At 48.0% G+C, this 27925-nt stretch overlaps 12 protein-coding genes across 12 annotated transcripts; 2 read left to right on the top strand and 10 right to left on the bottom strand.

Moving 5' to 3' along the window:
• Positions 1-2523: 2523 nt before the first annotated feature.
• Positions 2524-3900, bottom strand: M438DRAFT_354707 (uncharacterized protein; the record flags this gene model as incomplete). Its single annotated transcript, XM_029906971.1, has 9 exons — positions 2524-2555; positions 2607-2682; positions 2745-2801; positions 2853-2908; positions 3073-3100; positions 3278-3299; positions 3513-3528; positions 3653-3740; positions 3889-3900. The coding sequence occupies 9 exons, from the start codon at positions 3898-3900 to the stop codon at positions 2524-2526; spliced, it is 387 nt and encodes a 128-aa protein (XP_029761850.1).
• A 1302-nt stretch (positions 3901-5202) lies between these two features.
• M438DRAFT_271283 (putative U2 auxiliary factor small subunit) lies at positions 5203-5944 on the bottom strand (the record flags this gene model as incomplete). Its single annotated transcript, XM_029900471.1, has 3 exons — positions 5203-5531; positions 5583-5838; positions 5900-5944. The coding sequence occupies 3 exons, from the start codon at positions 5942-5944 to the stop codon at positions 5203-5205; spliced, it is 630 nt and encodes a 209-aa protein (XP_029761849.1).
• A 3602-nt stretch (positions 5945-9546) lies between these two features.
• On the top strand, positions 9547-10353 carry M438DRAFT_254909 (uncharacterized protein; the record flags this gene model as incomplete). The annotated part of the gene is made up of 1 exon (XM_029899698.1): positions 9547-10353. A coding segment is annotated over one exon (807 nt), but the record flags the coding sequence as incomplete, so codon positions are not given.
• A 117-nt stretch (positions 10354-10470) lies between these two features.
• M438DRAFT_405058 (uncharacterized protein) lies at positions 10471-13345 on the bottom strand (the record flags this gene model as incomplete). The annotated part of the gene is made up of 7 exons (XM_029909760.1): positions 10471-11360; positions 11414-11496; positions 11619-11906; positions 12040-12146; positions 12571-12707; positions 12756-13253; positions 13304-13345. 7 exons carry the CDS (start codon positions 13343-13345, stop codon positions 10824-10826), a joined length of 1692 nt encoding a protein of 563 aa, XP_029761847.1. The 3' UTR covers positions 10471-10823.
• Positions 13346-14274: 929 nt separating this feature from the next.
• M438DRAFT_334532 (uncharacterized protein) lies at positions 14275-14952 on the bottom strand (the record flags this gene model as incomplete). Its single annotated transcript, XM_029903720.1, has 2 exons — positions 14275-14778; positions 14830-14952. The coding sequence occupies 2 exons, from the start codon at positions 14950-14952 to the stop codon at positions 14275-14277; spliced, it is 627 nt and encodes a 208-aa protein (XP_029761846.1).
• An 839-nt stretch (positions 14953-15791) lies between these two features.
• Positions 15792-16340, bottom strand: M438DRAFT_271315 (uncharacterized protein; the record flags this gene model as incomplete). Its single annotated transcript, XM_029900472.1, has 1 exon — positions 15792-16340. One exon carries the CDS (start codon positions 16338-16340, stop codon positions 15792-15794), a length of 549 nt encoding a protein of 182 aa, XP_029761845.1.
• A 460-nt stretch (positions 16341-16800) lies between these two features.
• M438DRAFT_354700 (uncharacterized protein) lies at positions 16801-17643 on the bottom strand (the record flags this gene model as incomplete). The annotated part of the gene is made up of 1 exon (XM_029906970.1): positions 16801-17643. The coding sequence occupies one exon, from the start codon at positions 17641-17643 to the stop codon at positions 16801-16803; it is 843 nt and encodes a 280-aa protein (XP_029761844.1).
• A 1919-nt stretch (positions 17644-19562) lies between these two features.
• M438DRAFT_334528 (uncharacterized protein) lies at positions 19563-21549 on the bottom strand (the record flags this gene model as incomplete). Its single annotated transcript, XM_029903719.1, has 7 exons — positions 19563-20564; positions 20612-20749; positions 20826-20897; positions 20977-21009; positions 21116-21226; positions 21356-21400; positions 21448-21549. The coding sequence occupies 7 exons, from the start codon at positions 21547-21549 to the stop codon at positions 19563-19565; spliced, it is 1503 nt and encodes a 500-aa protein (XP_029761843.1).
• A 691-nt stretch (positions 21550-22240) lies between these two features.
• On the top strand, positions 22241-23206 carry M438DRAFT_354697 (uncharacterized protein; the record flags this gene model as incomplete). The annotated part of the gene is made up of 2 exons (XM_029906969.1): positions 22241-22783; positions 22859-23206. The coding sequence occupies 2 exons, from the start codon at positions 22241-22243 to the stop codon at positions 23204-23206; spliced, it is 891 nt and encodes a 296-aa protein (XP_029761842.1).
• A 1196-nt stretch (positions 23207-24402) lies between these two features.
• M438DRAFT_295445 (uncharacterized protein) lies at positions 24403-26227 on the bottom strand. The gene is made up of 2 exons (XM_029901877.1): positions 25596-26227; positions 24403-25541 (listed from the first exon to the last, which is right to left on the bottom strand). Exons 1-2 carry the CDS (start codon positions 25785-25787, stop codon positions 24615-24617), a joined length of 1119 nt encoding a protein of 372 aa, XP_029761841.1. The 5' UTR covers positions 25788-26227; the 3' UTR covers positions 24403-24614.
• Positions 26228-26500: 273 nt separating this feature from the next.
• M438DRAFT_344938 (uncharacterized protein) lies at positions 26501-27354 on the bottom strand. The gene is made up of 2 exons (XM_029905333.1): positions 26722-27354; positions 26501-26636 (listed from the first exon to the last, which is right to left on the bottom strand). Exons 1-2 carry the CDS (start codon positions 27286-27288, stop codon positions 26583-26585), a joined length of 621 nt encoding a protein of 206 aa, XP_029761840.1. The 5' UTR covers positions 27289-27354; the 3' UTR covers positions 26501-26582.
• Positions 27355-27450: 96 nt separating this feature from the next.
• M438DRAFT_199334 (uncharacterized protein) lies at positions 27451-27911 on the bottom strand. The gene has a single exon (XM_029899328.1). It carries the CDS (start codon positions 27869-27871, stop codon positions 27614-27616), a length of 258 nt encoding a protein of 85 aa, XP_029761839.1. The 5' UTR covers positions 27872-27911; the 3' UTR covers positions 27451-27613.
• Positions 27912-27925: the final 14 nt, after the last annotated feature.

Below are 27925 nucleotides of genomic sequence, written 5' to 3'. Positions count from 1 at the left end.
GCTATTCTAAATGCCTTTAGAACACGTTTCTAACGCGTTTAGGCTCTTTCCACTCCTACCTAAAGTTCTAAGAGTACTTAAAGACGAAAGGGGCAAGTAGTGCCGTAGCCCTTAGAAAAGGTATAGGGAAGCGGGGCCGTATTAATGCGGTAATCTATAAGCAAAAGTTGCTATACTACCTAGAAGGAAAGGAACTAGATAGCGTACACTAGGAGCACCGTATGAATCATTAGGATCCCGAAACTATAAGTCCTTTATAACGTCTTTTAAACGCGTTGCTAACACGTCTAGGCCTATATATAAGAGGTCTATAGTACTGTCGAAGAGGGTCTTCGGATTGTCCTATTTATAAAGGGCTAGGCTATGTTGTTTCTATAGCAGGACTCTTTTAAAGTCGACCTTTCGTATAAGCGGTTTAAGCTCTTAAAGAATAACGAGCTTATATTCGCGGTTTAGCTACCTAGAAGGCAAAAAGGTAAATTTCGAACGTCCTCTAAACGCGTTTTAAACGTCTTACATATATAACTAGTTATAACCCTCGCTCGGATTATTCTCGATCGGGCAAAACTAGATGCACTTACGTTTAAGCGAGCGTTTCGGGCATTATTTAACCTTATCTATAGGGTCTTAGGAAGACCGGTTAAGTGGATGCATCTATATAGCGAGGGTATTCGTATAGTGCTTATAGATTTAGACGCTATACAACGCAAAGGTTAGTACTATAACGCCTTCGGAACACGTTTTAAACTAATTAAGAAGGTCTTAGCGATTACCTTACAAGTATTAACGCTTAGCGTCGAGACTGTCTCTTCTAGTTACGGTCGTGCCTTATCCTCTACGCTATACACTTTAAGCGTAACATAAGGAAGGTCTATAGCGACTATTAGGCGTAGGATAGTATCCCTTATACGATAGAATCCCTTCGAAATTGTGAAACAGAAGCGGAGTACTATAACCTACTAGATTAACTTAAGAGTACGTTTCTAACGTGTTCTAAGCATGTTTCTAACGTGTTATAGATATTCTAGATGTTCCTAGACTTCGAGACTAGGCTATCGACAAAGAGGATGCTATTGTTGCTATAGGACTAAATCTAGTATGCTCTTTAATACCCTTAGCGGATTATAAGCGTATCCGGAATAGTACTAATGCAGTTAAACAGACCGGTCATAAGAGTAACTCGCTAGGGAAGAAGCTTTCTTTATTACCTACCATTTTCTTGTAAGAACTAAACTCGAACGCGTTTAAAACATGTTTTACACTTACTAAAGTCCGTTAGCTCTTAGTTAATTAATCGACTCGATGTAGATCATAAGGTAGCCTTCTAGAAGATAGGGGCAACTTATAAGCTTCGGGTTATAAATTAAACAAAGCGATTCGATGTTATAATAGCTAAGGAAGGTGTGTAACATACTGTTAACGTGTTCCGAACGCCTTTCTAATACGTTAGCCCGTCGGAAACGGAAACGTAACAATTTATAAGGCGAAGTAGACGACTTACTATAGAGCGCTACTACTAGAGGGCAAGTAGATTAACAACAGACCCCTTCTAGCTTATAGCAAAGCCTTTAAACCCCTAGTAGGCGAGGTCGTAATAGCTAGACCCCTTCTCGACGAGGCCGTAATAGCTAGACCCCTTCTAGACGAGGACGTAATTAGACGCCTTCTTCTCGAATAACAGCCGAGGATACTAGGTAGCGTAAGTAAGTTTCGAACGTGTTAGGAACGCGTTACGGATTTAACTAATACGCTTTAATAGTACCCTAGAGCAGCTTGCTATAAGGGAGCGGGAAGCGGCTCTAAGGGCACTAGAGCTACAGAATAAGGAGAGAGAGTTTAATATCCGTAAAAGGCAAAGAAGGCAAGCAGAGGCGGAAGGACGAGAGTAATATATAGTAATTAATTGATAAACGTACATTATAATTCTAAGTAGCCCTCTTAGATGCTTATTTACCCTTTATTAATTATAGAAATAGAGCCTGCTAAGAACTAAAGCTATTTATTAAAGGCTATTATAAACAATAGAGCAAGTAGAATAGGAGGCATTTTACTAAGACGAATGACCGTTAGGGTTATAGGGACAATAAGGCTTTAATGGAGGGTTATAAGGTCCTAGATGTCTTTAAAACGCGTTCGAAAGGCGTTCGGAACATGTTATAAAGGGAGGTCGGTAACCTTATAGAGCTCCTATAACAAAATACATAGATAAACAAACACGTTAGGAGGATGTTTCGAAGACGTTCGAAACGTGTTTAAAAGGAAACTAGAAGGCATAATGTTACAGAAATGGTTAAGTCTAATACTGTAAGACTATGATAAAGAAAAGCCTTTAATATGAAAAGCCCTTTAAAACACGTTCGAAAGCCGTTTAAAACACGTTCCTATCGTGTTTTAAGCCTTAGGTTCCTTAATATCCTCCTACTACTACTACTTTTTCCTCTCTACTCTATCCTCTACCTTTACCTCGTCCGACTTCATTTTCTTACGGAAGTTAGCGAGTTTAGTCGTCCTTTAAACCCTCTTCTAGTTCTTACAAGCATAGACCCTAAAGCACTCTAAAACACGTTAGTAATGTGTTTATAACGCGTTTTAAGGATGTTACAAACTCTTTCTGCCCTTTTTTTTATAGGTGTCGTAGAGCTTAAGGTCTAAGTCCGCGAAGTTAGAGTCGAGGGGGCCGTACTAGATCTGTAAATATCTTGTTAACGTGTTTTAAACGGATTTAAAACGGCTTTCAAACTTACGTCGCCCTTAGAATACTTGCCCTTTCTTTTGCTAGCGTAGTACTTAGCTTTAATCTGCTTCGAGGACGTTAGAAAGATATTCTAAACGTGTTTAAAACGTGTTTATACCGGTTCCTTAGGGGTCGCAGTCTTCTTAGGGCCTTTGCCGGGTGCGGGCTTCTTTCCTATAGGCTTAATAGGGCTCTAGGGTAGCTATAACCTGTTAGAAACGTGTTTTAAGGGCGTTTATAACGCGTTCGAAAGGTATTATAAATAGAGGGAGAGAGCACTAGTTTATCGTCATTACTTAGGTTAAGGTTAATTACCGGGACCGGCACTAAGCCCTTACGACCCTTCTTCTTAGGGACTAGGGACTCCTATAACGCGTTAGAAGTGCCTTTTAAACACGTTTAAAAGGGGTTAAAGATTACATCGACGGAGCTATTACGCTTCTTAGCCTTACTAGGTATAGCCGATTTAGGTTCCTCGGGCTAAACAAGTTAGAAAGACGTTCGAAACGCGTTTAAAGTGTATTTTAAATGTGTTTTAAATACCTCGACATCCTTCATCTCGCGCCTAAAGAACATATAGGCGTGCTAGATCTTACTATTAGTCGGGATGCTAGTCTTAGTACTACATGTCGGGAGCTTATCGGTAGCGGGCATCTATAAATATGTTATAAAGACGTTCGAAAGCCGTTCGTAACGCGTTTTAAACCTCTTTCTTAGCCTACTCGTAGTTATAAGACTTAACGTAATCGTAACCGTAGCCGGACTTATAGTAACGAACATAGTTATAGAGCGCACTATAGTTATAGTAACGTTTCTAAACGCGTTGTTAACGCCTTTCGAATACGTTTAAAAGATCTTTCTAATAACTTATACCGTATAGTTCTCCGTCCTCGGCGGCGAAGCGGCAAAATAGCTTACTATAGGTAACGACGGCGTATAGTGTCTTAACCTTCGGGTAGTTATTACGGCCTTTAGCGTCGGGGTCGGGCTTAAGGACTTTAATAACCTATGAACGCGTTAGAAAGACGTTCTAAACCTGTTTAAAAGATGTTTTAAAGGTGTTTTAAACATACCTCCTATGCTTTAAAGGTCTCGGGTATGTGTCTTCTTAAGGTGTATACGCGGTACTAGGCCGATATAGCGTAGAGTCTAACGGCGACGGTCATTATAATACGTTAGTAGGGTGTTTAGAACGCGTTTAAAAGATGTTAGTAGGGTGTTTAAGATCTTGTAACGCGTTAGTAGGGCGCTTAGAACGCGTTCGAAACGTGTTAGTAGGGTGTTTTATAGAGGCGTCGAAAAGTTTAGAAGAAGTTTGGAAGTGGTATATAGCTAAGAAGATTTAACAGCCGAGCGCGCCCTAAGCTTAGTTAAGCTTTCGCAGCCGTCAGCTAAGTGAAGGCTTAGCGCGCATATAACAGCCGAGCTTTGCCAAGATAACAGATGAGGTGTAATCTCAAAATTACATCTTGATTTTATTCATTTTTTTCTCCATTTTTTGCTCGATCTCGCTGAGGGTATCACCCTGTTCTTCGTATCAACGTCACATTTCACCATCTTTCTCGCAGCATTGTTATTACTCGCCTTGGCCATTCATCATGTCTTACTTCTTGCATTTCAACTGCTACCCAACCACTCGTATACCGCTCAGATCAAGCTGCCATGAAGATACGTCAAGAGCTCCTCTTCCCGTTCACCATCTTCTGACTAGTCTGGCATAAAGAAGCCGCAACCTGGGCGCACAAACGTCAGTGATCATCTTCATGAGCGCTCCAGGTGGAGAACTGCCGATATGTGTCCATTGTGAACAACACTTGATCAGCAGGGGCAGTCATCGTCAGATACGTCAGATACGCCAGATTTCAGGCACAGCAGCATTGACAACCGGGCCAGGAATGAACGATGGACCTTTCGCGAACAAGATGCGAGGCCACATACCCTTGCTGCCATGACTCCTGTACCGCGGAACGCCGAGTGGGGATGGTGAGTATTTCATAACCACTCGGCGGTCGGGTCTATAAAGCAAGGTCAGCATAGCTGAAGAGAAACTGGGCCTATCCGCTCTGGATGAGGACGACTGACACAGCGCCATCGAAACGCACAAGTACTTTACGGAATAGCAACGTATACAGTGAGAGCTTGAGCAACCGATCTCGATGGAGAAACCTATAGAGCTCAAAATCATTGTGCCTTTTCACAACCCTGTTCTGACGCCGTGTGAGTCGCTAGAATGCCTTCTTAGATATCAAAACGGTTATAGGTAGAGCAGATGAAGAATTGCAACATCTCGCTTGAAACGAGAATAGTGTCGTGCGTATATACCGTAAGAACGCGTTGATCATGGCTTTTTCTTTACCTGCAAAAGTGTGGAACCAAAAAGGGTATTCTTCCCTCAAACCCGAAGACTCGCCATTAACGCCGTGTGAATGCCTCTTTTCATGTATAGAGCTCCTGCTAGTTCAAAGCATCTAGAATCTCTTTCTGCTGGGTTCGGGGGTGGGAGATCTGCTGGCGCTCTTTTCGTCTCTTCCTCTCTGTCTCAACCACTTCTTTGTGGCCAGCTCGATTTCGCGGTCGAGTTCGGGTGATGGATCCTTGCGATGAATGAAGTTACAGAATCCACCACGTACACAGCCTTCGCCCGAGTTAAGACGACAGCAGGCTTCTCTAAAGTCGGTGACGGGGGAGAGTTCGCAGTAGATGGGGCGACCGGCGTACCAGCGGGAGTTCAGGGCGTCGCATGCGGCTTGTGCGGATTCCTCGTACTTGAAGCGGGCGTAGACGTTGCCAATGAGATCTGTCTTTGGTCAGTGTCTGGAGATGTACAAGTGATCCTGATTCTACTCACGGTCGTTGTTGTTGTCGCACACGACGACCTCCTCAATCTCTCCGTACTTGCACATCTCACACCAGAAATCCTCGTAAAAGGCGTCGAAGTGGTTTTGGAGTTGTTGCGGGTTCATCTTGCTCTTGGGGTCGTATGCCGGGTTCTGGTACAAGTTGGGGAGGAGGATGGTTTGCGAGTATGAGGGCTTGACATGTTTGCGCGAGCAGCGGTCTCCGTGACGGCATGCGCCGATTTTGTAGTAGAAGGAGCAGTTGACCTGTGATAGAGCTGTCAGTAAAGAGTCGCGCGCGTGTATCGAGATGATGAAGAATGCGCACCTTGTCCTGTTCGGTACCGAAGATGGAGGCGAGATAGTTGGCCATGGTGAGTGTGATGTGATGAATGCGCCGAGTTGTGATGAGAGTGAATTGCGACGAGTATTCAATCTCGAGCTCGTCGTCGGCTTGTCTGGGCGTTGCGCGCGCGCGTGACGACTCTTTTGTCAGCGGTCGACTCTTCTGGCAACCGCGACTGACCTTTTTCAGCCTCAACTCTCAGCCACATGTGGCTGCCCGCAGCTTCCTCTCCCGTCCTGCGAACAATTACGACTTCTCTTTTGTACGTGCTTGCTAATACTTCGGTTGTTCTTGAGATGCATCACGAAATTCCATGACAATCAATCTTGATGCTTGTGAACATTCGCAGACTATGTCAACTCGTAACTCGTTGAAGACATCTCCGTGGCGAGCTCTGCGGCTCAGTCCATGAATCGCCTTCTCCCAAATCATGCATTTCAAGCATCCTACGCTCGGGTTCGTTCCTGCTCCGCTCACAGCGAACATGCTTTGTGGTGAGTAATCGATATCTCACTTGAAGTGCGACCTGGGTAGTCAACATCTCTTCGACCATCCTCGGTGTCAGCAAGAACGCTTAACAGACTGGTCAGCTTCTATCGAGGAAGCCTTAGCACCTGCCGTGCCTGAACTATCATTCAAAATACAGCATTGACAGCAGGGTCATGAAACAAAATCGATCAGTCAGAATTCTAGAATGTCGGCTCCTCAATATTCACCGTTGAGTCTTCCACTACCAATAAAAAGCCCGTCCAACGCATTCCAACGGTCTTCAGAAGCCTACCCTCGACCATTCTGTTTACATTCCTCATCCAGTCCACGCGAAGTCTTCTAAACACTGTGTAATCGCTACAAGCATAGTCAAGATGTATCCTGGTCTCTGGTCGCATCCCTGCGACCTTTCGTTCCTTGTCGTCGCATCAATTACACTCGCTCGTTGTCCTCGCTCTGAATCATTCTATTTCGCCGTCTAGTCAGGCTCGTCAGCCACCCACGCTGCCAACAAGACACGGATACCGTTGAGCATAATCTTTTTCCAGTTGCCGGAGATCTGTAATCGGAAGACCGTTACCACTGCTTGATCTGTATAAAAGTCTCTTGACTTCCTCCCACGCGTACGGTCGTGCTCGTCCTCTCTCTCGAGTTTGGAGATGAGAACCATTGCCGGGTGTTTGGTGGTGTCTGCTTTGTTTTTGCAAGATGCCTTAGGCCAAGGTATGTCTGATCGATAAGGGAGACCACGAAGATGGGCTAACATTGGTTCAGCAGTTGTCACGCCCACAATTGTGGTGACCACACATGTTTCCGCCTGCACGTCCTCTGGTACCGGGCTCTTGTTTGGCACAACATCAGCAGCATCGGATCTCTCGTCCTCGCGAAGTCTGATTCCGTCAGGCTTCGTTGTGTCTTCGTCGGGCTCTTCAGGTTCGGTGACTTTGGGTGTCTCTTCGTCAAGCCTGCCATCCGTAACACCAAGTTCAATCTCATCTATTCCGGGCTCGGCTTCGTCAGTATCTGGTCTCTCCTCCGTAATCTCAAGCACCTCGGTCACGATCCCCACGGCTGTGCCCGTTTGTGGACAACCTTACTCTGGAAGCAACGGAACCGAATATCAAGTCGCATGCGGACAGACATATGGTGGAGAAGTGATCACTCAACAGCAGACGGACAGCACACTCAATCGAAAGCGTCAATCGAGCGGAGCTTCTTTCCAGGCCTGTGTTGCCTCTTGCGAAACTCTTCCCCAATGTGTGGCATCTGTCTTCTTCATCGGAGACTGCACTTTGTTGTCTGCGATCAACCGTATCACCAATACCGCAGGAGCATTGGCAGCCATCAGGGCTGATTATGTCGCCATTCTGGCTGCTCTTGCAAGCCCCAGTGCTGTCACCACAGCCACAGTGCCTGGTCCAACAGTGACGACTGCGACGCAAGGCTTTTCTTCTGCCATCGGAGATCACCTGTCTCAGAAGATATCGGACAATGCACCAGTGCCAACAAGTGATAACACAGTGGTTTACGTCAATCCTAGCCCGGCCATGTCTACAAGCAGTAGTTCTGCTGCAGCATTCTCGTCGCAGATCTCGGACTATATCTCACAACATCTCTCGGATAATGCACCGATTCCTACTGGCCCGGATACCGTCGTATACATTACGAGTTCAACATCTTCCGAGCTCTCGACCATCGCTTCAGAAACTCTCTCGTCTACATCATCTGCTGATTCTTCTGCTGTTCTATCTTTTTCTACCTCTTTGTCCGGTCCTGGAATAGTCTCAACTACGGGCACCTCATCCGGAATTGCTGTTTCTAGTATCGCTTCCTCAAGCAGCTCACTCGCTGCAAGCGTGTACGTATACCGTCGAGCCACGATTGATAAGAAGTCCACTTCTCTGCACAAGCTATCTGCACATACCTCTTACAAAACCACATCGCACATAATCACTCCATCTGCACATACATCCTCCTCTACGCCGGCCGTAAAGAAGACTACCTCTACCAAAAAGCAAACACCTCTCAAAAGCACATCATCCAAACATATTGTCACTGCACAAAAGATTGTGAAGAAGTCGTCTTCCACGAAGAAGACTACTTCAACCAAGAAGACCACATCGTCCAAGAAGAGCACTTCCAAGAAATCTACATCAACACCAAAGCCCAAGACTACCCTCATCAAGAAGAGCACCTCCCTCAAATTCACTACTTCATCGAAGAAAACATCATCTTCCATCAAGAAAGCCACATCATCCTCTAAGAAGGCCACTACCACCACCAAGGCACCAACGTTGAAGAAGATCACAACTTCTTTGATCAAGAAATCCACAAACATACCTCTCAAGAGTACATCCTCTTCAAAAAAGACTACCACTGCACTTCCAAAGACAGCAAGCACTACACTAGTCACCAAGCCCAGCACTACCCTTCTCAAACAATCAACCACTTCCAAACAGAGCTCGAGCCCCTCTTCCTCGAAAAGCACATTCACATCTTCCTCCAAAAGCCCAGGCACATCTTCCAAGAAGACAACAAGCACACTATCCAAGATCGCTAGCACGTTGATCAAGAGCACCGTCACTACCTCTTCAAGTTCCTCGAGATCTTCCAGTGCTGCACTCAATAAGCCATTTAATCCGCTTATACCACTGACAACGGATCCGCTGACCGCTTCAAGAAGCACTAGCGCACTGGCTATTTCAGTACTTTCGAGCACGTCAGCGTGGTCAGCACTCTCAAGCAGAACTTCTTCACCAACAACTTCGAGCACATCTTCTTCATTGACGCCCTCGAGCACATCTTCTTCATTGATGCTCTCGAGTACATCTTCTTCTTCACCGATCTCGAGTGCTTCATTGTCAAGCTCTTCCACGAGCTCGAGTGTTGCCAGGTCATCTTCCTCGAGCAGCGCAGCAGCATCCTCATCGGCCATGTCCAGCTCTACTGGCTTGTCGTCATCTAGTTCGAGCAGCGCCAGACCGACTTCATCCAGCAGCTCTGTCAGCTCTTCGCGAAGCTCGACATCATCAACATCAACCAGGACCAGCTCTTCGAGCAGCCGTACAAGCTCGAGCTCTTCTTCGGCACGTGCCTCCTCTTCATCGTCTCGCTCTTCCAGCGCATCAAGCACCCAAAGCACGGCTACCGCTATACCCACACCCGTTCGAAACTTCGGCAAGCGTGGTCTTGCGTACAATCAGGCCAATCTGACCATGCCATTCTCTCTCGACGGTCAGAACAGTCAGGTCTCATGGGCCTACGACTGGTACTACGCTCCATGCAGCACCCCTGGTGTGAACAACTGCAACTTCAACCCGGCTCTCGAATTTGTTCCTCTTCTTTACAACAATGACCCGAACCTCCTCAGCAAATGGCCAGCTGCAGCGCAAATTGCCATCGACAATGGTTCCACAGCACTAATGTCATTCAATGAACCCGACTTCTGTATCGCAGGAAGTGCTTGTATGAGCGTTTCCACAGCTGTCTCCTACCACAAGCAGTATATGCAGCCATTTGCTGGCAAAGCCCTTATTGGTGCACCTGCCATTACCAACGCTGGTGGTACCGACCAAAACCCTATGGGCTTGAAGTATCTCCAATATTTCCTCGGCAACTGCACAGGCTGCACCATCGACTTCATCAATCTTCATTGGTACAGTAACAAGTATGCCGGAGCGTCTTACTTCGAGTCTCACGTCAATGCCGCACGCGCTGTCGCTGGTGGACGTCCTATCTGGATTACGGAAATTGGCTTAGACAACGAGTTTAGCTACACGGATGCAGAACTGCAAGCTTTCTTGCAGAAGATAATGCCGTGGATGGATCAACAACCGGATGTTGCAAGATATGCTTACTTCATGGATTCTCCAGGTATCTTGATAAACAGTGCAGGCAATGCTATCAGTGGAACTGGCATGGTGTACAACAGTTTTACTAATAGTACGGCACAACCCAACCTGTTCACTTAGTATGATATCATTCGGCGTTGGAGATAGGAGAATACTTCTTGCAGGTTAAAGATAGTACAACTTGAGTCTGAATTTGTTTAATGATAATCGTTTGGCAGTCACGTCCGGACAGCCTTATTGCTCCACCTTCCTCGTTATTATTAGTCATCTGACCCTCTCTCCCGCTTCGCCTTCCTTCTCCCGACCGAGACTTCCATCCCTAAACAACAAAGCCCAGTTTTTGTCGCTTCCAGTACACGCTCTTTTGATTCTCATTCGCCAAAACATACAGCTTTCCCTTTCTGCTGACCACGTCGTTTTTCCTCCCTCTCATCTCAAACTTCGAGAACTCATCTCACTGCTGATACGTAGCACGCGAGCTTCTGGCCTTTCTCTTTGGATTTCTGCGGACTGGAGTTGCGTGTCCGACTCCTGACTCTGGCTCGTAGTCTGGACTGACGCTTCGATCACACTTGCTTCTGGCGCTTGGCTCCTCCCTGTCTTCCGTCCTCATTCTGCTCATCCTCGGATGTGATGTCGAGAATCTCTTGCTGGATGCGCTCAAAGCTTTTTTTGTTCTTCTCATCGAGGTCCTTGAGGTTATCGAGGGCATCGCAGATGCGGCTAACCATCTGGTTCTTCTTTGCAATCTTCTCCTTCACCTTCTTCTTTGCTGCGAAACTTCTGAGAGCTGCATCACGTCTTTCCGAGTCTGTCTTGCGCTGCTTCAAGACTTCGTTGTAGCGTATCATCTTGACCAGAGAAGACATGATTTTCTCGTGACATTCGTCTTCCTCCTCGGGCAGGTCTTTCGGGGCGCTTTCGTTGGCGGTTTGACGGGCGGAATTGTATTCTGCAGGGGTCTCTCGTTCGATGGCATAGTGTTCGACGAGATTCGGGTTATTGTTACTTTGCCAAATCGTGGTCGAGTTCCACAAAGTCTGCCAGCCGTTCAGGTATTCGACAAAAGTCTTTGCGTTTTGAGGTCCATCATGAAAGCCATACTAGAATGGAATATCAGTGAATGAGTCATCTGGAGAATGACAGAATATCTTACAGATTCCATAAACTCATTGGCAAACTCAGTGAGATCTTTGTCCATGGCGGACGAAAGTTCGGAGGGTCTGAGTTGATGATGATCTGGTTTTACGTGAGTGAGTGTTGATGAGAAGAATGTTTGAAAGAGCTCACTGCGATGATGGAGAAGGAGCATGGCGCTCAAGCGGAGAAACTTGGCCGCAGCCAAGCATTTTTCGTCCGACCTCCATCTTCCCACCAGAAAGGAGCTTGGTATGAGCGAGAAACTGTTTGTAGCGCATCTTCCAGCGCTGTCTCTCCGTTGTGCAGATGCTTGGTCACACTCTTCAACATGAAGATCTCGGGCGAAGATTTGTTGTACTCGATGAAGGCTTCGACCGCAGGATGACCATCCTTCTTCCACACCTCGTTGGCTGATTCATAGTTGACACTGTCGTTGCTGTGCAGATAGACTCTGCGAGCTCGAAGATAAGTGAGATGATCCTCATACTCCTCGGCGCGAAAAGAGCCATCTGCATCACGGTGCCAGATTGTAGTGCTGTTCTTGCGGCTTTGCTGATGGTTCAGGACGTACAACTCCAAATCGAAGTGGAAATGCTACAGATGGTCAGTATCGGGCTTCCGGAAGGTGGAAGGCCCACTTACATGTTTTTGAGGGCGCCTGGGCTCGGGACTTGATTTCCTCGATCTGACGGGTGAAGTGAGGCTTCATTGGCGTTGGTTCGGGTGTGTTCATTGTCGCGATGTCTGTGCTGAGCGGTTGTGTAGAGAAGGTGAAAGAGTGATGTGAGGTAGAGTAGCGAAGTTACTATGATGGGAAAGGCCGTTCTGGACTGGTGTTGCGAGTTCACTTCACTACTGATCCAATGTATCTGTTTGGTTACTGAAGCTTGAGACAAGAACATGATTAGAGAAGGAAGGATGTGTTGAGGTAGGAGAAGTGGAGGATCTCAAGTCAGAAAGCTATTCGTCTGTCATGAAAATAGGCATTTCTTAGTCTCCACGATGACATGCCCATCTGGCTTTCTTCTCTTCATGATCGAGCAGCTACCTACAGCTTTGAATTCTCGATAGTATATTACAGCCTTCCACTCATGTTTGTCTTTCTTCTGGGTCGCGATTTCTGTTCGCACTCTCCATCGCTTTTTTTTCCACAGTCCAGGCCCACGATCTCACTTCTTGTCAACCTGTCTTCTGACGCTTGGCTTCTCCCTGTTCTCCCTCCTCATTCTGCTCATCCTCGTCATGTCGAGAATCTCTTGCTGGATGCGCTCGGAGCGTTCTTTGTTCTTCTCATCGAGGTCCTTGCTGCCCTCTCCCATGACGTTCAGCGCTCAAACATCCAATCCCAGGACATGCACCCTGAGCACATCTCTCTGAAGCCCAGCAAGAAGTTCATTCTTCTGCTCGTCTTGGCCCTTGAGACCCTCAAGCTCTGCACAGATGTGTTCTGTCAGGCGCTTCTGCTCGTCTCTTCGCTCCTTGTTTCTTCTCTTGGTAACGAGACCTTTCTGAGCAGCCTCTTTTCTGGCATTCTTGATCTCCCACTCCTCTGCGTTCTTCTTGATCTCTTCCTGCTGCTCTTCAATCTCTCCGTTGTACCGCATCAGCTCTACGAGAGCATCTGTGTGCTCACCGAGCTTGTCTTCTGCGTTTGATTTGGCGTTACGTTGGTCGGCGGCTTGACGGGCGAGTTTGCAGGTGGTTGGGTCATCGCACTCCAAGGGGTAGTAGCGGCCTTTGTCGTTGCGCTGCCAGACGGTTGTGTCGTTGCAGAACGCTTGCCAGGTGTTCAGAGTTTGAACGTGGTTGTTGTTGTACTGAGAGATATCGAAGAGAACGGCCTCGGAGGATCCACGCTGGTTGTGATGGTTAGCAACATAGATTGGTTTGAGGGTGAAAGACTTACAGAGCTCATGCGCTTGCGCACCCATGTGTTGAAGGCGTCCATGGTGAGATGCAGGTGGGTGTGAACTCTGGTGATGGATGATGTTGTTGACTTGGAGAAGATGGTGAAAGGCAGAAGCTTTATCCCCGGAGGCTTTCGATGTCGTGAGCTGTAAGAAGACTTGACAAAGTTGTGTCTATGTTGACAAAAGTTACATTTGTTTATGAATCTGGAGTTTGAACTGTTGGTCACCATCGCACATGCCAAAACGTGCAACATCACTTGACACAAGATAGAATTGCATACAGTGAGTGCCGCTGAGGTGAAGAGATTGAGTCTTTTGATTTCTCTACGAGGTGTGTACGATTGTCTTCCCTTCGGTGGTATACTCATCTTTCTTGTCGTCTCTTCTTTGTCCAACTTCTTCTCATGACAAAGCATTTCCTTCTCTTTGTACCGTGGAAAACATTTGAATCGGTTAAGACTGTTGTTTGGAAAAAGAGCGTCACACGTTGATGCTAGAATGCTGCTAATCTTAAATGGAAACTTGGGATTGAATGTCATCTCTGGTTCTGTAGCACAATCGGTTAGGGCACATTGAGTTAGCGGACGGATGGGGCGTACTGTTACGACCCAAGCGAAGTCAGGCAGGCACGTACACCTGAGAAGGTACCGCTCTAAAACTGTTGTGAGGTCCCGTGGGTTCGAGCCCCTGAAGAGAACATCTTTTTTTTGCAATTTATGTCTTCGATTTTTGATTTGGTTGATATCACAGTTCCTCTATTGGAGCTGATATGAAAGACAGCCGCACGGAAGAGCTTGTATGATACACAGCCCATGACTTTCTCTGAAGTCTAGTGCGAAGAAAAGTGACTCGAGTCTACTTTTTGGTGATAAGGAAGGAAGTAGGCGCACAAGCGGAGAAACTTCGCCGCAGCCGAGCGTCTCCCACCTCACCTTCCTTTCCAACGACCATCGTTCCCATCCTCTGCTCAGGTGGAGCCAGGAGCCAGCTTAACACCAGTAACCTCAAGCACACTGCCAATGATCCAATCAAAGCGTCTCTTCCACTCCTCATCTCTCAAACCCTGCCACTCCTTCAAGAAAGCCAGCTCCTGCACCACATTAACCACGAGCTCCTCCTTCTTCTTTTCCTTGTTGACCTTTCTGCTGGCAGCTCCTCTCTTGGCGGCTTGCTGTCTGGCGGTGGCCTGCATGGTCTCTCTGCTGTACTTGGTAGAGTTGTAGTCGTAGAGCGCGGCGAAGGCGATGGTCTTTTCGTTCTCGTAGTCGTCGAGGGAGAGGTAGATCTTGTTGTTTGCGGTAGTATTGGAGATGGCGGTGGCGCGGAGGGCGGCGCAGTCGACAGGGGCGAGGTTGCGGTGGACGTAGGTGCCGTCGGAGGGGATGCGCTGCCAGAGAGTGCGGTTGTCGAATTTGGACTGGCAAGAGTTGAGAGCGCCGACGACGTTGTATGAGCCGTCCTCAACACGCTGCTGGTGGAGTCAGACGAAGGGTTCGGTGGTGAAGGGAGGAAATGGACCTACTGCCCACAGCATGGGGAGATCGGTGGCATCGATGAGTGGATGGTCAATGGCTTGCTGATCTTGAGCATCCATATCGATCTTGAGTTGGGGGTCGAGAGTCATGTCTGATGATACTGTCTCCATGATCGCCGAGAATTGATGAGAGAATCAAGGCGAGCTTTTTGCGAGCGCCGAGCTTTGTTGACGACGAAGGGTGAGCGCCGAGAGAAGAGGGAAAAAGAGACGTGATGTTTTGATTCACGCCGAGATGTTGTGTGATGAACAAATCGGAACGCGATGTTGTGATGTTGACGCCGTAATGAAGGACGCCGTCGTCAAGCTCTGTGCACTCTCGTTCACTAGCTTCACATTCACTGGGGATGTTTTCCACGGGGGACAAATCACAAGGCTCTCCTTTGGAAGATATCTCAACACTGACATGGGGCAGAAGGCAGGCAATTGTTTCGTTGCCAGAGCTGGGAACAAGAGCAAAACCATCCAGTCTGGGCACATGCGCAGTTCTTCAAGATTACAGGATACAAAAGAGTCAATCAATCATGGCAGAAGAACATAGCCGTCTGTCAAGACTGGAGATCTGATGTTGAAGACTAATGACCTTCTGAGTGGCTTGGGACGATTCAGGGGTAATTGGAAATACAGAATCACAGTTCTTATTCGTGGCATGTGCTAATGATTAGTGAGAGTATTGTCGAGAAGAAACTGTATACAATCCGATTGAGAATGTGTAGCTCTGCGTCATCTCACTTGCACTCCTCAACCTCATTGTAAACTACAGACCTTGTCATGACTGTTCTGATAGTCTTGATGAGCCGCGTCAGACGAAACGCTGAAGCGGGAGGAGTGCAACGGGAACGGATACAAAGCGAAAGCGAACGACAAAGAAGCAGACCTTGTACATTCTTTGTTCCTTTGTGTCAGTTCCATGCAGCAGTCTCCAGACTCATAGCCTTCGCGGGTCTCGCTCAAACCGACTTCTTGCCGCCATCGTCCTCGGATGCGAGGTCACATCTAGCAAGCTCAAGAGTCAAGACAGCGAGCTTCTCGATGCACATCTTGTACTCCTTCTCACCACCATCAAACCCATCCTCACCACCAGCCATGAGCTTGTCAAGAGCATCGAACATCCACTCAACCATTCTCTGATGATAGCCCTGATTGACCTTCTTTCTCTCCAGCGATGCCAGAACCTTGTGGAGATGCTTGGTCTTGGTAGAAGTGACCTCGTACTTGTCAGACCATTCCTCCATCAGCTTGACGTCTTCTTCGTCGATGAGGATGCGGTCGGTGAACTTGGGCTTGCCGCTGAGGTATTTTCTTTCGAGTTTGATGGTTTCTTGGCCGTCGCCGATTGCGTTGTGGAGGATGTTGAAGATGGAGGCGGCGGGGAGGTACATGCCAGGGACATCGTTGGTCTTGTTGACATTGTTGACGTTGTTGCTGTGGCCTTTGTCGTTGCCTTTGTCAACCTGTGGCACACCGGCGCCGTTCTTAGTTTCGTTGTGTTCTTCCATTGTTGACTGCTTCACGCTGGCTGTGAGAAGTAGGATCGTTTGATCTGATAAATATCAGCCTCATTAAACATGATCATTTCCGGCCTACTCACGCTTGAGAATTGTTCTTCTTTCGGATGTGTTGAGGCGCACAACAAGTCGGAGGCGGAAGGAGCAAACAATGAAGCAACGCCTTCCAGCCGAAGTTATCCAGTAGATTGTGAATTAAAGTCGGTGCACTCGCTTACTTCACTTTGCGTTGGGCATATTCTCAAGATATCTTATTCTTCAACCGGGGCAGAATCAAAATATGATTCAGGGACCAAACATATGACTCCTGCGCGCCCTAACAACTGTCTGTTCATGATAACTAAAGGCAGCCACGATCAAAACTTCCCATTTCCTCCATTCCAATCTTGCTACAAGATCTGACAGCACGGAACAACAACTCTCCACCGCGAAGATGGAGTGTATTGTCCCCTCAAAGATCATAGTCATCCATATCTAAGTCATGGACCTCGCTGTTGTACCTGTCTTCCTCGCTGTTGGTACTCTCGCTGACCCCCTCTTCCTCCACTTCGTCGTCGATGAACCCATCATTCTCGACTTCGGCCTCCCAATTTTCAGGCAACGCGGCCAGCTGCGAAGCCCAGCGCGGACTCATGAAGATGCCAAAGAAGTTGCGAGCCAGTCTGATCTTCGATGTGATGTCGTTGCGGAAGTGGTGATTGGTGACATGGATCTCGGTAGTCTCAATCGCATCATCCAGAAGCTCCAAATGTTTGGCGATCATGCGTTGTTTCTTGACTTCGTTCTTGTCTTTCGTGAGTTGAGCCTTCTCGACTCTGAGATCGGTCTTGCGTTTCTTCTCTTTTTGTTCTCGGCGTACTCTGTCCTTGTTGACGCGTTTCATGAGTGTGCTGAAATGCTGCATGCGAAGCAGTGACTCATTGTACTTAAGGTAGATTTGGTTGGCAGGCTTGAGATGATCCTCAATCCACTGGTCCCATGGGATGAACTCGAGAGGCTTGCCTTGGTCACTGTCCAGAATTCTTCTTCTGACAGTGTGACATTCTTTTGCATTGTCCCATTCGACGCCCTTGTAGGGACCGTTGTCATGCTTTATCCAGATTGTGGACGTGTTCTCGTGGGTTTGATGGTGATTCAGGATATGGAGAATGTTTTGCATGCATGGATCCTTGGAGACGTCAGTGGGTTGTCTTCTCGAGTGGCTGAGAAGTCTTACTTCGCCGCCACTGTCGATGTAGTTGTTGACAGCGCAGCCGGGTACGGACTCAAGCAGAGTGCGAATGTGGTGAGCCATGACGGCCAATGCCGAAAGTCTGTAGGGCGAACCGATAGGTTGTTATGCTGCTGTGTTATATGTAAATTTCTAGAAGCTTGTATACCTAAAGGTGTGGATGTTATGATCTTCCGTGTTTATCTGTCACATGTGACATTGCACAGACTTTGGCAATATGATCGGTGCACTTCACATGTGAGCTGTAAGGACTTGTTCTTTGGTGATCTCAGTCTGGGATCACCAAAGAACTGAGTTTCCACTCACCCGCCGAGTAAACGAAGCACGAATTGAGACTTAGGCGTCAATTCAACATCAAATTCCGTCGTTAATGCTTCCTTTACCATTTCAGTTTCCCGTCTCAATAGCTCCTCCACGTCTGACTGAGCAACATCACTCGATTTCCCGGGATAGGTGCCTAATCGATCTACAAAGGCTGAGTTCAGACCTATGGTGTCTTGGACTCTCGCGTAACGTATGGCGTCCAGTCCACCAACTTCTTGTACTGCCTCGAGAGATGCTGGTGCATATATCCGCATGCTCTGCAACTGCTTGATAACAACGGGCAAGTGTGGATGGAGACTTAGGCGATGGTTAGAAAAGTGCAAAAAGAAAAAGAAGATTTGCCCGGTGCAGGATTCGAACCAACGTCTGTAAGGTAATTCTTAGTAGCGACTGAGTAACACAGATTGGAACACAGCAGCCGTTCCCTCACACCACCCCACCACCGGGTAAAAAACTGGTGGACCTGTGGATATCTATGCTATCAAAAATCAATGCTCGGGGGCATATCGCTAAGTTGTATTGTGCAGCTTATGCTGCTGTGTGATCTGTAAATTCCTAGGGACCTATGTATCTACAGTTGTGGATGTTATGATCTTCTGTTTTTATCTGTCACATGTGACGTTGCACAGACTTCATCAACATGATCTGTGTGAACTTCAAATGTGAGCTGTGAGGACTTGTGCTCCTGACTTGATCTTGGAAGTTTTCAGGTCAGTGGATCAAGACGGAGCATGCATTTCATTCAAAGGCTGTTTTTCGTATCTAATAAGCAGTCGTGGCCCATCAGTGGAGTCTTTCCTTCCCATTCCCGTTTCAGCTCAATGTTGTCTGTCCTGGGCCAAATGAATCGTCGTAGAATCTTCTTTCCCCTTGCCCAACGATTTTCAAGCCATCCATGTCCGACTGATGCAGCTCTACTAATCTTGGATGTTGTTGATTTGCTCGACGTAGCCGGCGATCTCCTCGTTCAATTCAGCGAGGTTCTCGGCATACTTCTTCATAACGCGAGCTTCCAGCTTGTCGGTGTGTTCCGAGAGCTTTGCAATGATTTCATCGGCCTCCTCATTCTCAGTAATGATTCCAGAAATGCGCAAGAGTAAGGTTTTGGTCCCGGGAATGTTCGCGAGCGCGCGCTGGACTCTTCCTTCGGCACTCTGGTAGTGCTTCTGGATGTCTGTTAGTGATTTCTAGTTTCTCTTTCGTAGTGTAAACATACCTCGAATTTCTGACGCATCCAGGTGATGAACACAGCCTTGGACATGTTAGAGGACTTAAAGAGGGTGAGGAGCTCCTCAGTCGACATGGCGTATACGAAGGGGTCTGTGGAAGAGAGCTTTGTGAGCATCTCGTTGGTTCCCAGGATGGAAGGTGGTGTTGTATTGTATTTGTCGTTATGGAGAAGGTTGGTCTACGAGTGCGGAAGAGATTGTTCTATGGTTTTTTTCCGTATTCACTATCAGTGAAGGCTCAAATCTACCGCGACAGTGGAGAATGGAATGTAAGAGGTACTTTCATTTGTTTGATCACAGAACCTCGTCTTTGTGCAAGGGTGGTCTGCAAAGTCCACAGGACACTTGCTGCTCAGATCTATCTATCCTCCGCCTCTGACACAAGAATCATCTCTAGTCTCAAGGATTCGTTCGAGTTTACCCCTTACTCTACGATCGTGATCTAGCCGTCTTCTCTTTGACATACTCCTCGGTATCCTCATAGCGCGCATGGATCCTAGCGATCTGCTCCTCGGCGATCCTGGCAATCTCAGCAGCGTATTCGGGACATTTAATCTTATACAGGCTGCGAGCCAAAGCAACATCATCTTTTCGCTCGTTGATTCTGTCGACTTTGTCTTGTGCTAGCCTCTTCTTGGTGTCATCTTTCTTAGCTAGCTCCGCCTGCAAATCTTTGGCGGGGGTAATCCGGTCTCCAACCGGATTGGCAGCCCGCGAAATCGCTCTTCTTGAGAGATAGTTGGGCAAGCCGTTGTTATGAGCCGTGCCGACGTTCGGAGCAGAGTTGGGCTGTTTAATTGGAGTGCTTGATTCTGTCTGAGATGCGCCGGATCCGGTTCTTCTCGCGCGCTTCCGGCTGCTGTGTTCGTTTGAAGCTGGAGTACTGTTGGTGCCGCCTGTCTTCGAAGGGGTGGCTGCATTGCCACCTACTTTCGATGTCGAATTCCTCTGGCCGCTGCCCTTTGAGTTTGAAGAGTTGTCGGGACCTGGACCCTTCTTGTTGCTGTTGCCTGAGCTCAAAGACTTCCTGGTGTTTCTGCTGACAGGCGTCACGACAGTTGCGGCTGCGTGAGTTGTGTCATGGATAGGAATTCCATAAGATTGGGTCGAGTTGTTCTGCTGCAGACCATATCCTTGAGGCTGGTGCGGACGATGATCGTAGAAGGCATTTTGTCCCGGAAGATTGCGCTGCTCCGCCTCTCTCGTTGCCAAATTCTGTGCGTCAAATTGTTGTGGCATTCTGTTCATCTCGGCAGCCCACTGGTTTTCTTCTGCGAGTCCGAATCTTTGCTGAGCGCTTCCGGCTTCATTCAAGTGGGGGAAGTGTTGTGACTGGCTATTTACACCGAATCCGCTGTAGTTGCTTGAGGCTGGCATACTTCCATATGCATTGCTTTGAGCTGGCAGGTTGTTCTGGTTGAATCCATTGAGCTATCTCGAATCAGCACTGCATGGGATGAGTTCAAGGGCAGACTCACCGGATGCGAGTTGAATGGATTGTTCGAAGTCTCGTAGGGCTGGAAAGGGTTGGAATGATAAGGGGCAGAATTGTACGAATTGGCGGTAGGGTTGTACTGATCAGGGGTATGGTTGTACTGAGCTGGGGGAGGGTTGTACTGAAAGACTGTCAGCACTGCGACACTAACTGAGATCTTTTTACTGCTTCGAGCATAGCAGATCAATGAACCTTACGATAGGTTGAGTGGACGTGGAGGGAAGAGAAGGTAGCGGTATGTCGTTGCCTACATGCTGGCTGCCCAAGTCCTGGTCGTCATTAGCTTTCCTACTGCAAGAGTACCTCAGACTGCCTCTGTGGGTAGATATAGGGCGTCATAGCACTTACTGGGAAGCCCTGTAGATTCCATTCTTGGTTTCCCTGATGCTGGTGAGCCAAATTTGCAGATGATGGCGATGTGGTAGTTCAATATCAGGCAAGGAGTAAAATGCTTTAAAACAGTTTGTGACAGGCGAGATGAACTTACCCAGAAAGATTGGTCGTGAGGTGGATCAACAGAGTCGTGGCCATTTCCGGGTTGAGCAAGGTCTTGTTCGAATGCCGCCCATAAGATGTTATCTAGAATGTCATCGTTGACCTGATATAATTGTTAGCTTGTTTGCTCATGATACGTGAGTATTTCCCAGAGATCCTTGAGGTATTTAACCCCTTCGACTCGATCGAGAGCTCGTTTTTGTGTTAGAAAGGATGAAAAGAGACCACTCACCGAACCCGACTGTGCTTGATTTTGTCCCGACACCACATCTTGGTCCTACTTGATGTTAGATGTCACGTGCAATGGATAGAAGCTATACGTACCAGACGAGCAATGGGGGGAACGTGTTGCACGACATCACCGTCGTTGTTGTGTTGAGCCTCAGCTGTGTTAATGTTACCCTGGACCGGAGCTTGGTTGTTCATGGTCGGGTTATCGCTGGGCAACTACGTTGTTGTCAGTAAGCCTGCTTTGCCTATCTCAGTGAGTTCGGTGATGATTGATATGGTTGCTTTTGCTAGATCCAACCAATTGATCACGTAATTGTAGACAACTTCGACTGTTCTGAATAACGAGTAGAAACTTACATGATCAAGCGGATCGATTGGAGGGCGAACCGGTGCGCGACGGTTATTCTGCTTGAGAGTTAGCGTGATACCTTCTGATGACAGCTTGACACCAGTCTTACCTGTTGATTGTCTTGATTCGACGTCTTTGCTGATATCGCAAGAGAATCCGTGTGATGACGAGCAGAAAGTCAAGTTGGATTGAGGAAGAGACGGCTTGTCTAGCGTCAAGGTGAGGAGTCTCGATTTTCCGGAAGTCGTCAGAGCGATGATATTCTGTTGCTTCCGGAAGTCTCTCCAAGCACTCTTGTTGTTCTACCTAGCACTTGGTGTTGTCTATCATGTTCCTGTAAGTGCTTTGGAGAGGAACTTTCCGTCTGTTCTCTTTCTGTACCTTTTCTTTTCTCTATATCAAAGTTGTTCCCCCTCTACGTTCTCTGTGTTCTCTCTGTGCGTCTTTGCCTCTCTGTCTATGTGTTACTTAGTCCACTCTATCATCCTACACAAAACCATGCCTCTACTCGACGACCTCACATGAAGGGGATCCAAAATGGGCGGGGTTTTTTCTTCTGACCTGGAGACGTATCATCGAGCCCATACTAAGATTAGCTATCAAGACATTGTTGTCTCAAGTCTTCGGTGCTCGACCGTCGCAGGCGTCGCTTCTGTTCGAATAGCTATCGTCGTTTCGTACTCTCGGCGACTTTCCAAGATTGACAACCCTTGGTCTGTTTTCCATCTCTCTCTCTCTCCTTCCAACATCAAACATCCTCGCACACGCGAGCATCAGCCACGATGTCTCAACCACCTAGACCCTCTGAAGCCAGACTCACAAAGCCACACGCAAGTCCTATTCCCCTTACTATCAGATAGCCCCCTCCCTAACACAATCGAACAGTATCTCCTAACCTGGATGAACGCAATGCAAGGCACCTACAACAACACGACCGTCTGGAGCCACGATACCACAACCGGCCGTCTGGTACCCACCGAACACGAGCCCGACTCTATCTCCTACCACAACGCTCTCGCCAACATCAAGGACAGTGACAATGCTCAGGAAGAGCAGAGTTACACTGTGGCTCAGCAGATGGTATCCGCGTACAATCGTCAGCGTCGTGAGCTTGAGGAACAGCAGCGTCTTTAGGTTTAACGCTCGCGTGGAAAGGCGGAGGTTAAGCACGAGACAGCTAGACTCAGAGCTGTTTCTGCTCCACTTGGCCCCGTCTCGCCAAAGATCAAGCAAGAGTCTTCTTCTCCTGAGGCTAAGATCAAGCAAGAAGCCCCTAAAGCTGTGAACACTATTACCCCGCTGGCCAACACCGTCGACAGCAAGAGCAAGCCAGAGCAAGATTCCTTTGAAGGACACAAGAAGAGTCTGATCGACGCAGTGGAGCACCTCCGCGATGTCCTGTATCAGAGGGAGATGATGAGAGGTGTTAGAAAAGAGGTCGACGAGTACCTGGGTGGCCTTGAGAAGGAGATCAAGAAAGCCTATGATCATGAGAGACGCTGATCTCATCATTCTGGAGATCCTGAAGTCTAAGAGGGAAAGACTTGGAGTGGAGCTCATAGAGGATGAGAGTGAACGGAAACATCAAACATCTCGCAAGTAAAGCAAGGAAGATACTCTAGTCTCTCCAGTCAAAAGCAGTATACAAGCACCACCTCTCCATCAGAGTTTAATTTTACCTACTCGGTTCTTGTGTTAGACTGCTTTGCCAATTCACAGGACTTTTGGATTATCCTTCTTCGCAAACTGTCCAGACTGTTGGAGCCAGCGTGGGCTTTGATATCCTTGCCGACTCAGAAAACGTCGGCTTGCAAGTTCAAAACTTGTCGCGGCCCACAAGGTCCCGGACTACCTGTACTCCCAAAGGTCGTCTCGTTGATCACACTATGTACGCTCGGCGCATTGCGTGAATGCAGAGGTAGTAGCGAAGCAGCTGAGTGGTATGCGAGAGCGATCGACGCAGGCTCCTTTGTAGACGACCTGCTTTTGAATGTACAAGTCACAGCACACCCGTAAACGAGGTTGCACTTCATCTCATCTCTCCCACCTCTCTCATCGCTCCGTGTAAACTTGTTCTCGCCTCGCACCACTGCAACAGTGGTACCAAAATAGACTCGCTGTAGCTTGAGATCACGTCGCTACTTTGCACGGTCACTGACGCCATCTCCGTATCTCGTGAGGCGTACATGTCACGCAGCGAAGACTCCACGATCAGACGTTCGATTGTCCAGATACTGGCAAAACGGTAGACCAGCAAATTGGCCCAAGCTCCGTCTGAGGAGGAGATGTCGATTGATATCAAGATCGACGAGTGCGATCGAAGGCTTTAAGTAAGCTAATCGTTGTGAAAGTCAGATGTGTGAATCGCAGAGTTGTGAAAGCCTGGAGACAATCCTGCAAGGTCAAGTGGCTTTTGAGATGAGTGAAAACGGGTTTTGTGAAAATGCGGTTGGCAGTGGATGTTTGTAGCTTCCAAGATGTTGCGCTCTCTTTCGCAATCGTGGGCCAATTGCGCCTTTGTCAAAATGCAAGAAGGTTTTTGACTTCGTCAGTTTGTCCACTGAGAGCCTTGCCAAATTGAGCTCTCAGTGGACAAAGCAGCAAAATCACACTCCTTTCTGCATCTTGATGAGGTGTAGTTGGTTTAGCCAGCAAGCTGGAAGATGAGAAGGGGAAAGGAAGCAGGCAGAATTCGAAATGGCAAGTGCAATGTGATACAAAATATATACAATCAATCGTGTTTCTCGTTTAGCATTAAAGGTTCGTTGAAGGGCATGTACAGTAAAGCTTTTTTGCAAAAGGAAAGAAAGAGAAAGCAGCAAAAAGGGCATAGACAAGAAGAGAAGCGAAAACAAATGCAGAGATCATCAGAGAGGGTACGAAAAGGGCGTGCAAATGCTCAAGTCAATGCTTAGAGCATGGTAGGGACGGGCACATCAAACTTGTGAGGAGCCTTGATGACGATCTGGCTTTGAGAGCGCTTGTGCATCTTGGGCTTCTTGCCGCCAAACATGCCGAGACCAGGCATGCCCCAGGCGTTGCTTGCCATGGAGACGGCAGGGCTGACAGGAGCAGAAGCGGGAGGAGTGTTGGCCTCGAGATGTTGCTGAAGGCGGACTTGCTGCTTCAATTCGACGATTTGCTGAGTCAAAGCATCGGTGGTGTGGGTCTGCTGTTGGAAGAGCTGTTCCATGCTGGCAGTCTGAGACTCGAGCAATTGACGGAAGGTCAACTCATTGGCAGTGCGTAGCGAATGCAGCTCCTGGTTCTTAGACTCTATCTGAGCGTCCAGTTGAGCAAGAACAGTCTTAGTGTGTGCGAGCTCGGCGTCGTTGCCAGCAAGGCCTTCGTGGAGTTGCTTAATCTCATCTTCCTTGGCTGTGATGGAGTCGCTGAGTTGGGCGTGTTCTTGGTCCTGGAAGGCGACAAGCGAGTTAAGCTTGGACACCTCGGTCTTCAGGGTAGAGAGCTCAAGGTCCTTGGTCTCGAGAGCGAGACGCGCATCCTTGACGTCCTGATCGATGTTTGTGAGGAGAGACTTGAGGTGGTGGATGCGCTCATCCTTTGCTTCGACATTGGCCTTGCAGTGCGAGAGTTCATCCTTTGTGGTAGTGTGAGCCGTGGCTTCTTCCTTGTGGGCGGCTTCTGATGCGGCGAGACGAGCCTCGAGGTCGGCGATCTGTTGCGATTGCTGGCCAATGGTTTGGTTCAGGCTAACGACGTCGGGGATCTGGCCGAGGTGCTCGAGCATGGCAGGAAGGCCATTGAGGTGGCTGAGGATCTGGACGAAGTTGTCGAGGTTGTGCTGCTTGTGTTGTTCGGCTTGGTCTGCGAGTGCCTGCGGTTGTGTCAGTACTTCTGCGCACAATTGGAGTAGCAGGTACAAGCGCACCTTGAGATCTTGAGCGAGGTCGGCCAGGCTTGCCTCGGATGCATCCGATCTGGGAATCTCTGCGATGTCGAAAACACCAGATGAGGGTCGGCTGGAAGACGAGAAGACTCCAGACGAAGGACGACTGGACTTCTCAAAGACTCCGGAAGAGGGACGACTGCCCATCGAGGGACGCAAGCTGAATTTGCCCATGTTGTTGTTGATGTGCTTGGGTATTGGTTTAGTGATTCTTGTTGACGGCGCCGAAGAAAAGCTGAGATCTTCTACGAGACAGAAGATAGGAGACCAGTAAAGTCAGTGTTGTATAGAACAAACCAACAAAGAGAGCTCAATGTGTTTAATATAACCAATGGCCTCGCGAAAAATGGCCTGTGGCGGTGTATCAAAGCTCCTGGTGGATGTGCGGTGAGAGGCCCGTTCATAGGCCTAAGGCCTCCCGATCAAGCCCGCATATTAATTTCGAGCGGTGAAACTCCAGGGCATAACAAACCATGACGAACACAAAGACAACATTCTGCTTGAAAGAGCTAGATGTAAACACACTAGGTGCTTGATAAGAAGAGTCGGCAGAAAATGCTTGCTCTGGACTTGTCGTGTTGCTGCGTGCGAACAATCAACATTCAATGAAAAAGACCTACACTTTGGCGATGGCTGCCAATTCTCAGATATTTGGTTGATATCAGGTGCAAAAGACGTTTGAGATCATCGCAGGAAGGAACGGACTTATGCAATGGTAAGGAGTCCCATGTTGTCAGCTGCCTGAAAGTGGCAGGAGCTCCTCGGGGAAATTGTTCGAGACACTTTGTCAAAACGTCTTTCCCGACTGGCCAAAAGTCGCATGACTAAGCATTTGAATCCATCAACCCAGAGTTCAGCTTCGTCTCCTCACATCACACACTTGTTATGCCTGGAATTGATTTTGTAACATGTTTCGGAGGATGGTCTACATTTTTCTGGAATATGGACTTGTTGTCTTGCGACTCCCAATTACTGTCTCCAGACATGTTCCATCTCAGCAAGACACAGGACAGCAACCAATATCTATTGAGCATTGTCAGCGATCAGCCGGCGATAACACTGTTCCATTGACATCAAAGTTCAATGGTATTGATAAGAGTTGACTTACGAGACTGATGTCGACTCCTGTGTTAATACGTGCCTTCCAGACAGTCCGATCAAGACCTTTCTTCTCAAGCGAAGTAACATCGTTGGCCTCAGTATTCATGATCGTGGCAAGCTCAATACCCTGATACTGGACGACTGTGGATAGCGCACCTCTATCTCTCGGACGAATCTCAATCGTATTTCCGATGTCATCCGCCGCAGACTCGCCATGTATCACGGCATCCAGGTTGGACCTATTTTGCGCCATCATGCCGTTAACATGCTTCAGTGAGCAGATCCTTGTTCCCTCTACGTCCTCAACAGCCCAGTCGTTCTTCATGGCATAGCCCATATGGCGAAGTTCAAAGAGCTTACGACCGCTTCCATCGGAAATCGCTCTTCGCCAGCTGAGGGATGATGCACCCTTGCTGCTGACCCTGAATATAGTCTGGCCATTGGCGTCATCGAGGACATCGACGCTCTTGAAGGTACGATCATGACAGTGGACTGTGATATTTGCTTCCTCTTCGCGATTGAAGCCGGGCAAAAGAGTAGGTAATTTTGATATAGACCCTGTGAAAGAACTCATGTTTGCGGACAGGAAAGTTCCGGTGGACTGCGGTAGGGACAGAAGAGAGTCGACGTGTGACTGGTGTGCGAAGAAGTCAAGAAGGTACCGAAGGGTCGTTTCGAGAGATTGGCCGAGCCATCTCTATCCGCTGCCAAGCTGCATGATTCAATGCTAATCTGATTCTTGGTTAACAGTATGATTATATGACGGTTGTAGGTAAGATCATCAGTTCCTTTGAACCTTTCTCATCCTTCGTTACTTTTGAACACATATCGCACCCTACACTTTCTCTAGCCTAGCAACGGCTTCGGTTAAATAATTAGTACCGACGTCGTTCCTTAGATTAACATAGCACTCCTACTGCCATGCGATCTAGACTACAATTGAAGCTAGAGCTAGCGTTGCAAAACAAAGCCACGTCCTGCACAAATAACAGCACTCTTTGGCCATAAGTGATGCTACGGCCAGCAAAAGAGATGATTCCGCCCGGGTTCGAACCGGGGACCGCCTGTGTGTTAGACAGAAGTGATAACCAACTACACCACAGAACCAATTGATGTGAGTGAGACGGACAACAAGCCTTAACAAAGCCTGCACGCATGTCGACGCCAAGATGGTTCTCGTGTACCCCGCAGTGCTGGACAAACAAAAATTG

The sequence above is a fragment of the Aureobasidium pullulans genome (genome assembly GCF_000721785.1).
Source record: "Aureobasidium pullulans EXF-150 unplaced genomic scaffold scaffold_7, whole genome shotgun sequence".
Lineage (NCBI taxonomy): Eukaryota > Fungi > Ascomycota > Dothideomycetes > Dothideales > Saccotheciaceae > Aureobasidium > Aureobasidium pullulans.
This window is presented reverse-complemented; position numbering and strand designations above follow the sequence as displayed.

Bases quoted from the DNA above. Each gene is read 5' to 3' on its own strand.
- M438DRAFT_295445 (XM_029901877.1), bottom strand. From the start codon at position 25,787: ATGGGCAAATTCAGCTTGCGTCCCTCGATGGGCAGTCGTCCCTCTTCC. The intron at 25,542-25,595 runs GTGCGCTTGTAC...ACACAACCGCAG, and splicing joins ACCTCGCTCAAGATCTCAAG to GCACTCGCAGACCAAGCCGA.
- M438DRAFT_344938 (XM_029905333.1), bottom strand. From the start codon at position 27,288: ATGAGTTCTTTCACAGGGTCTATATCAAAATTACCTACTCTTTTGCCC. The intron at 26,637-26,721 runs GTAAGTCAACTC...AATGCTCAATAG, and splicing joins CAGGAGTCGACATCAGTCTC to ATATTGGTTGCTGTCCTGTG.
- M438DRAFT_199334 (XM_029899328.1), bottom strand. From the start codon at position 27,871: ATGCGTGCAGGCTTTGTTAAGGCTTGTTGTCCGTCTCACTCACATCAA.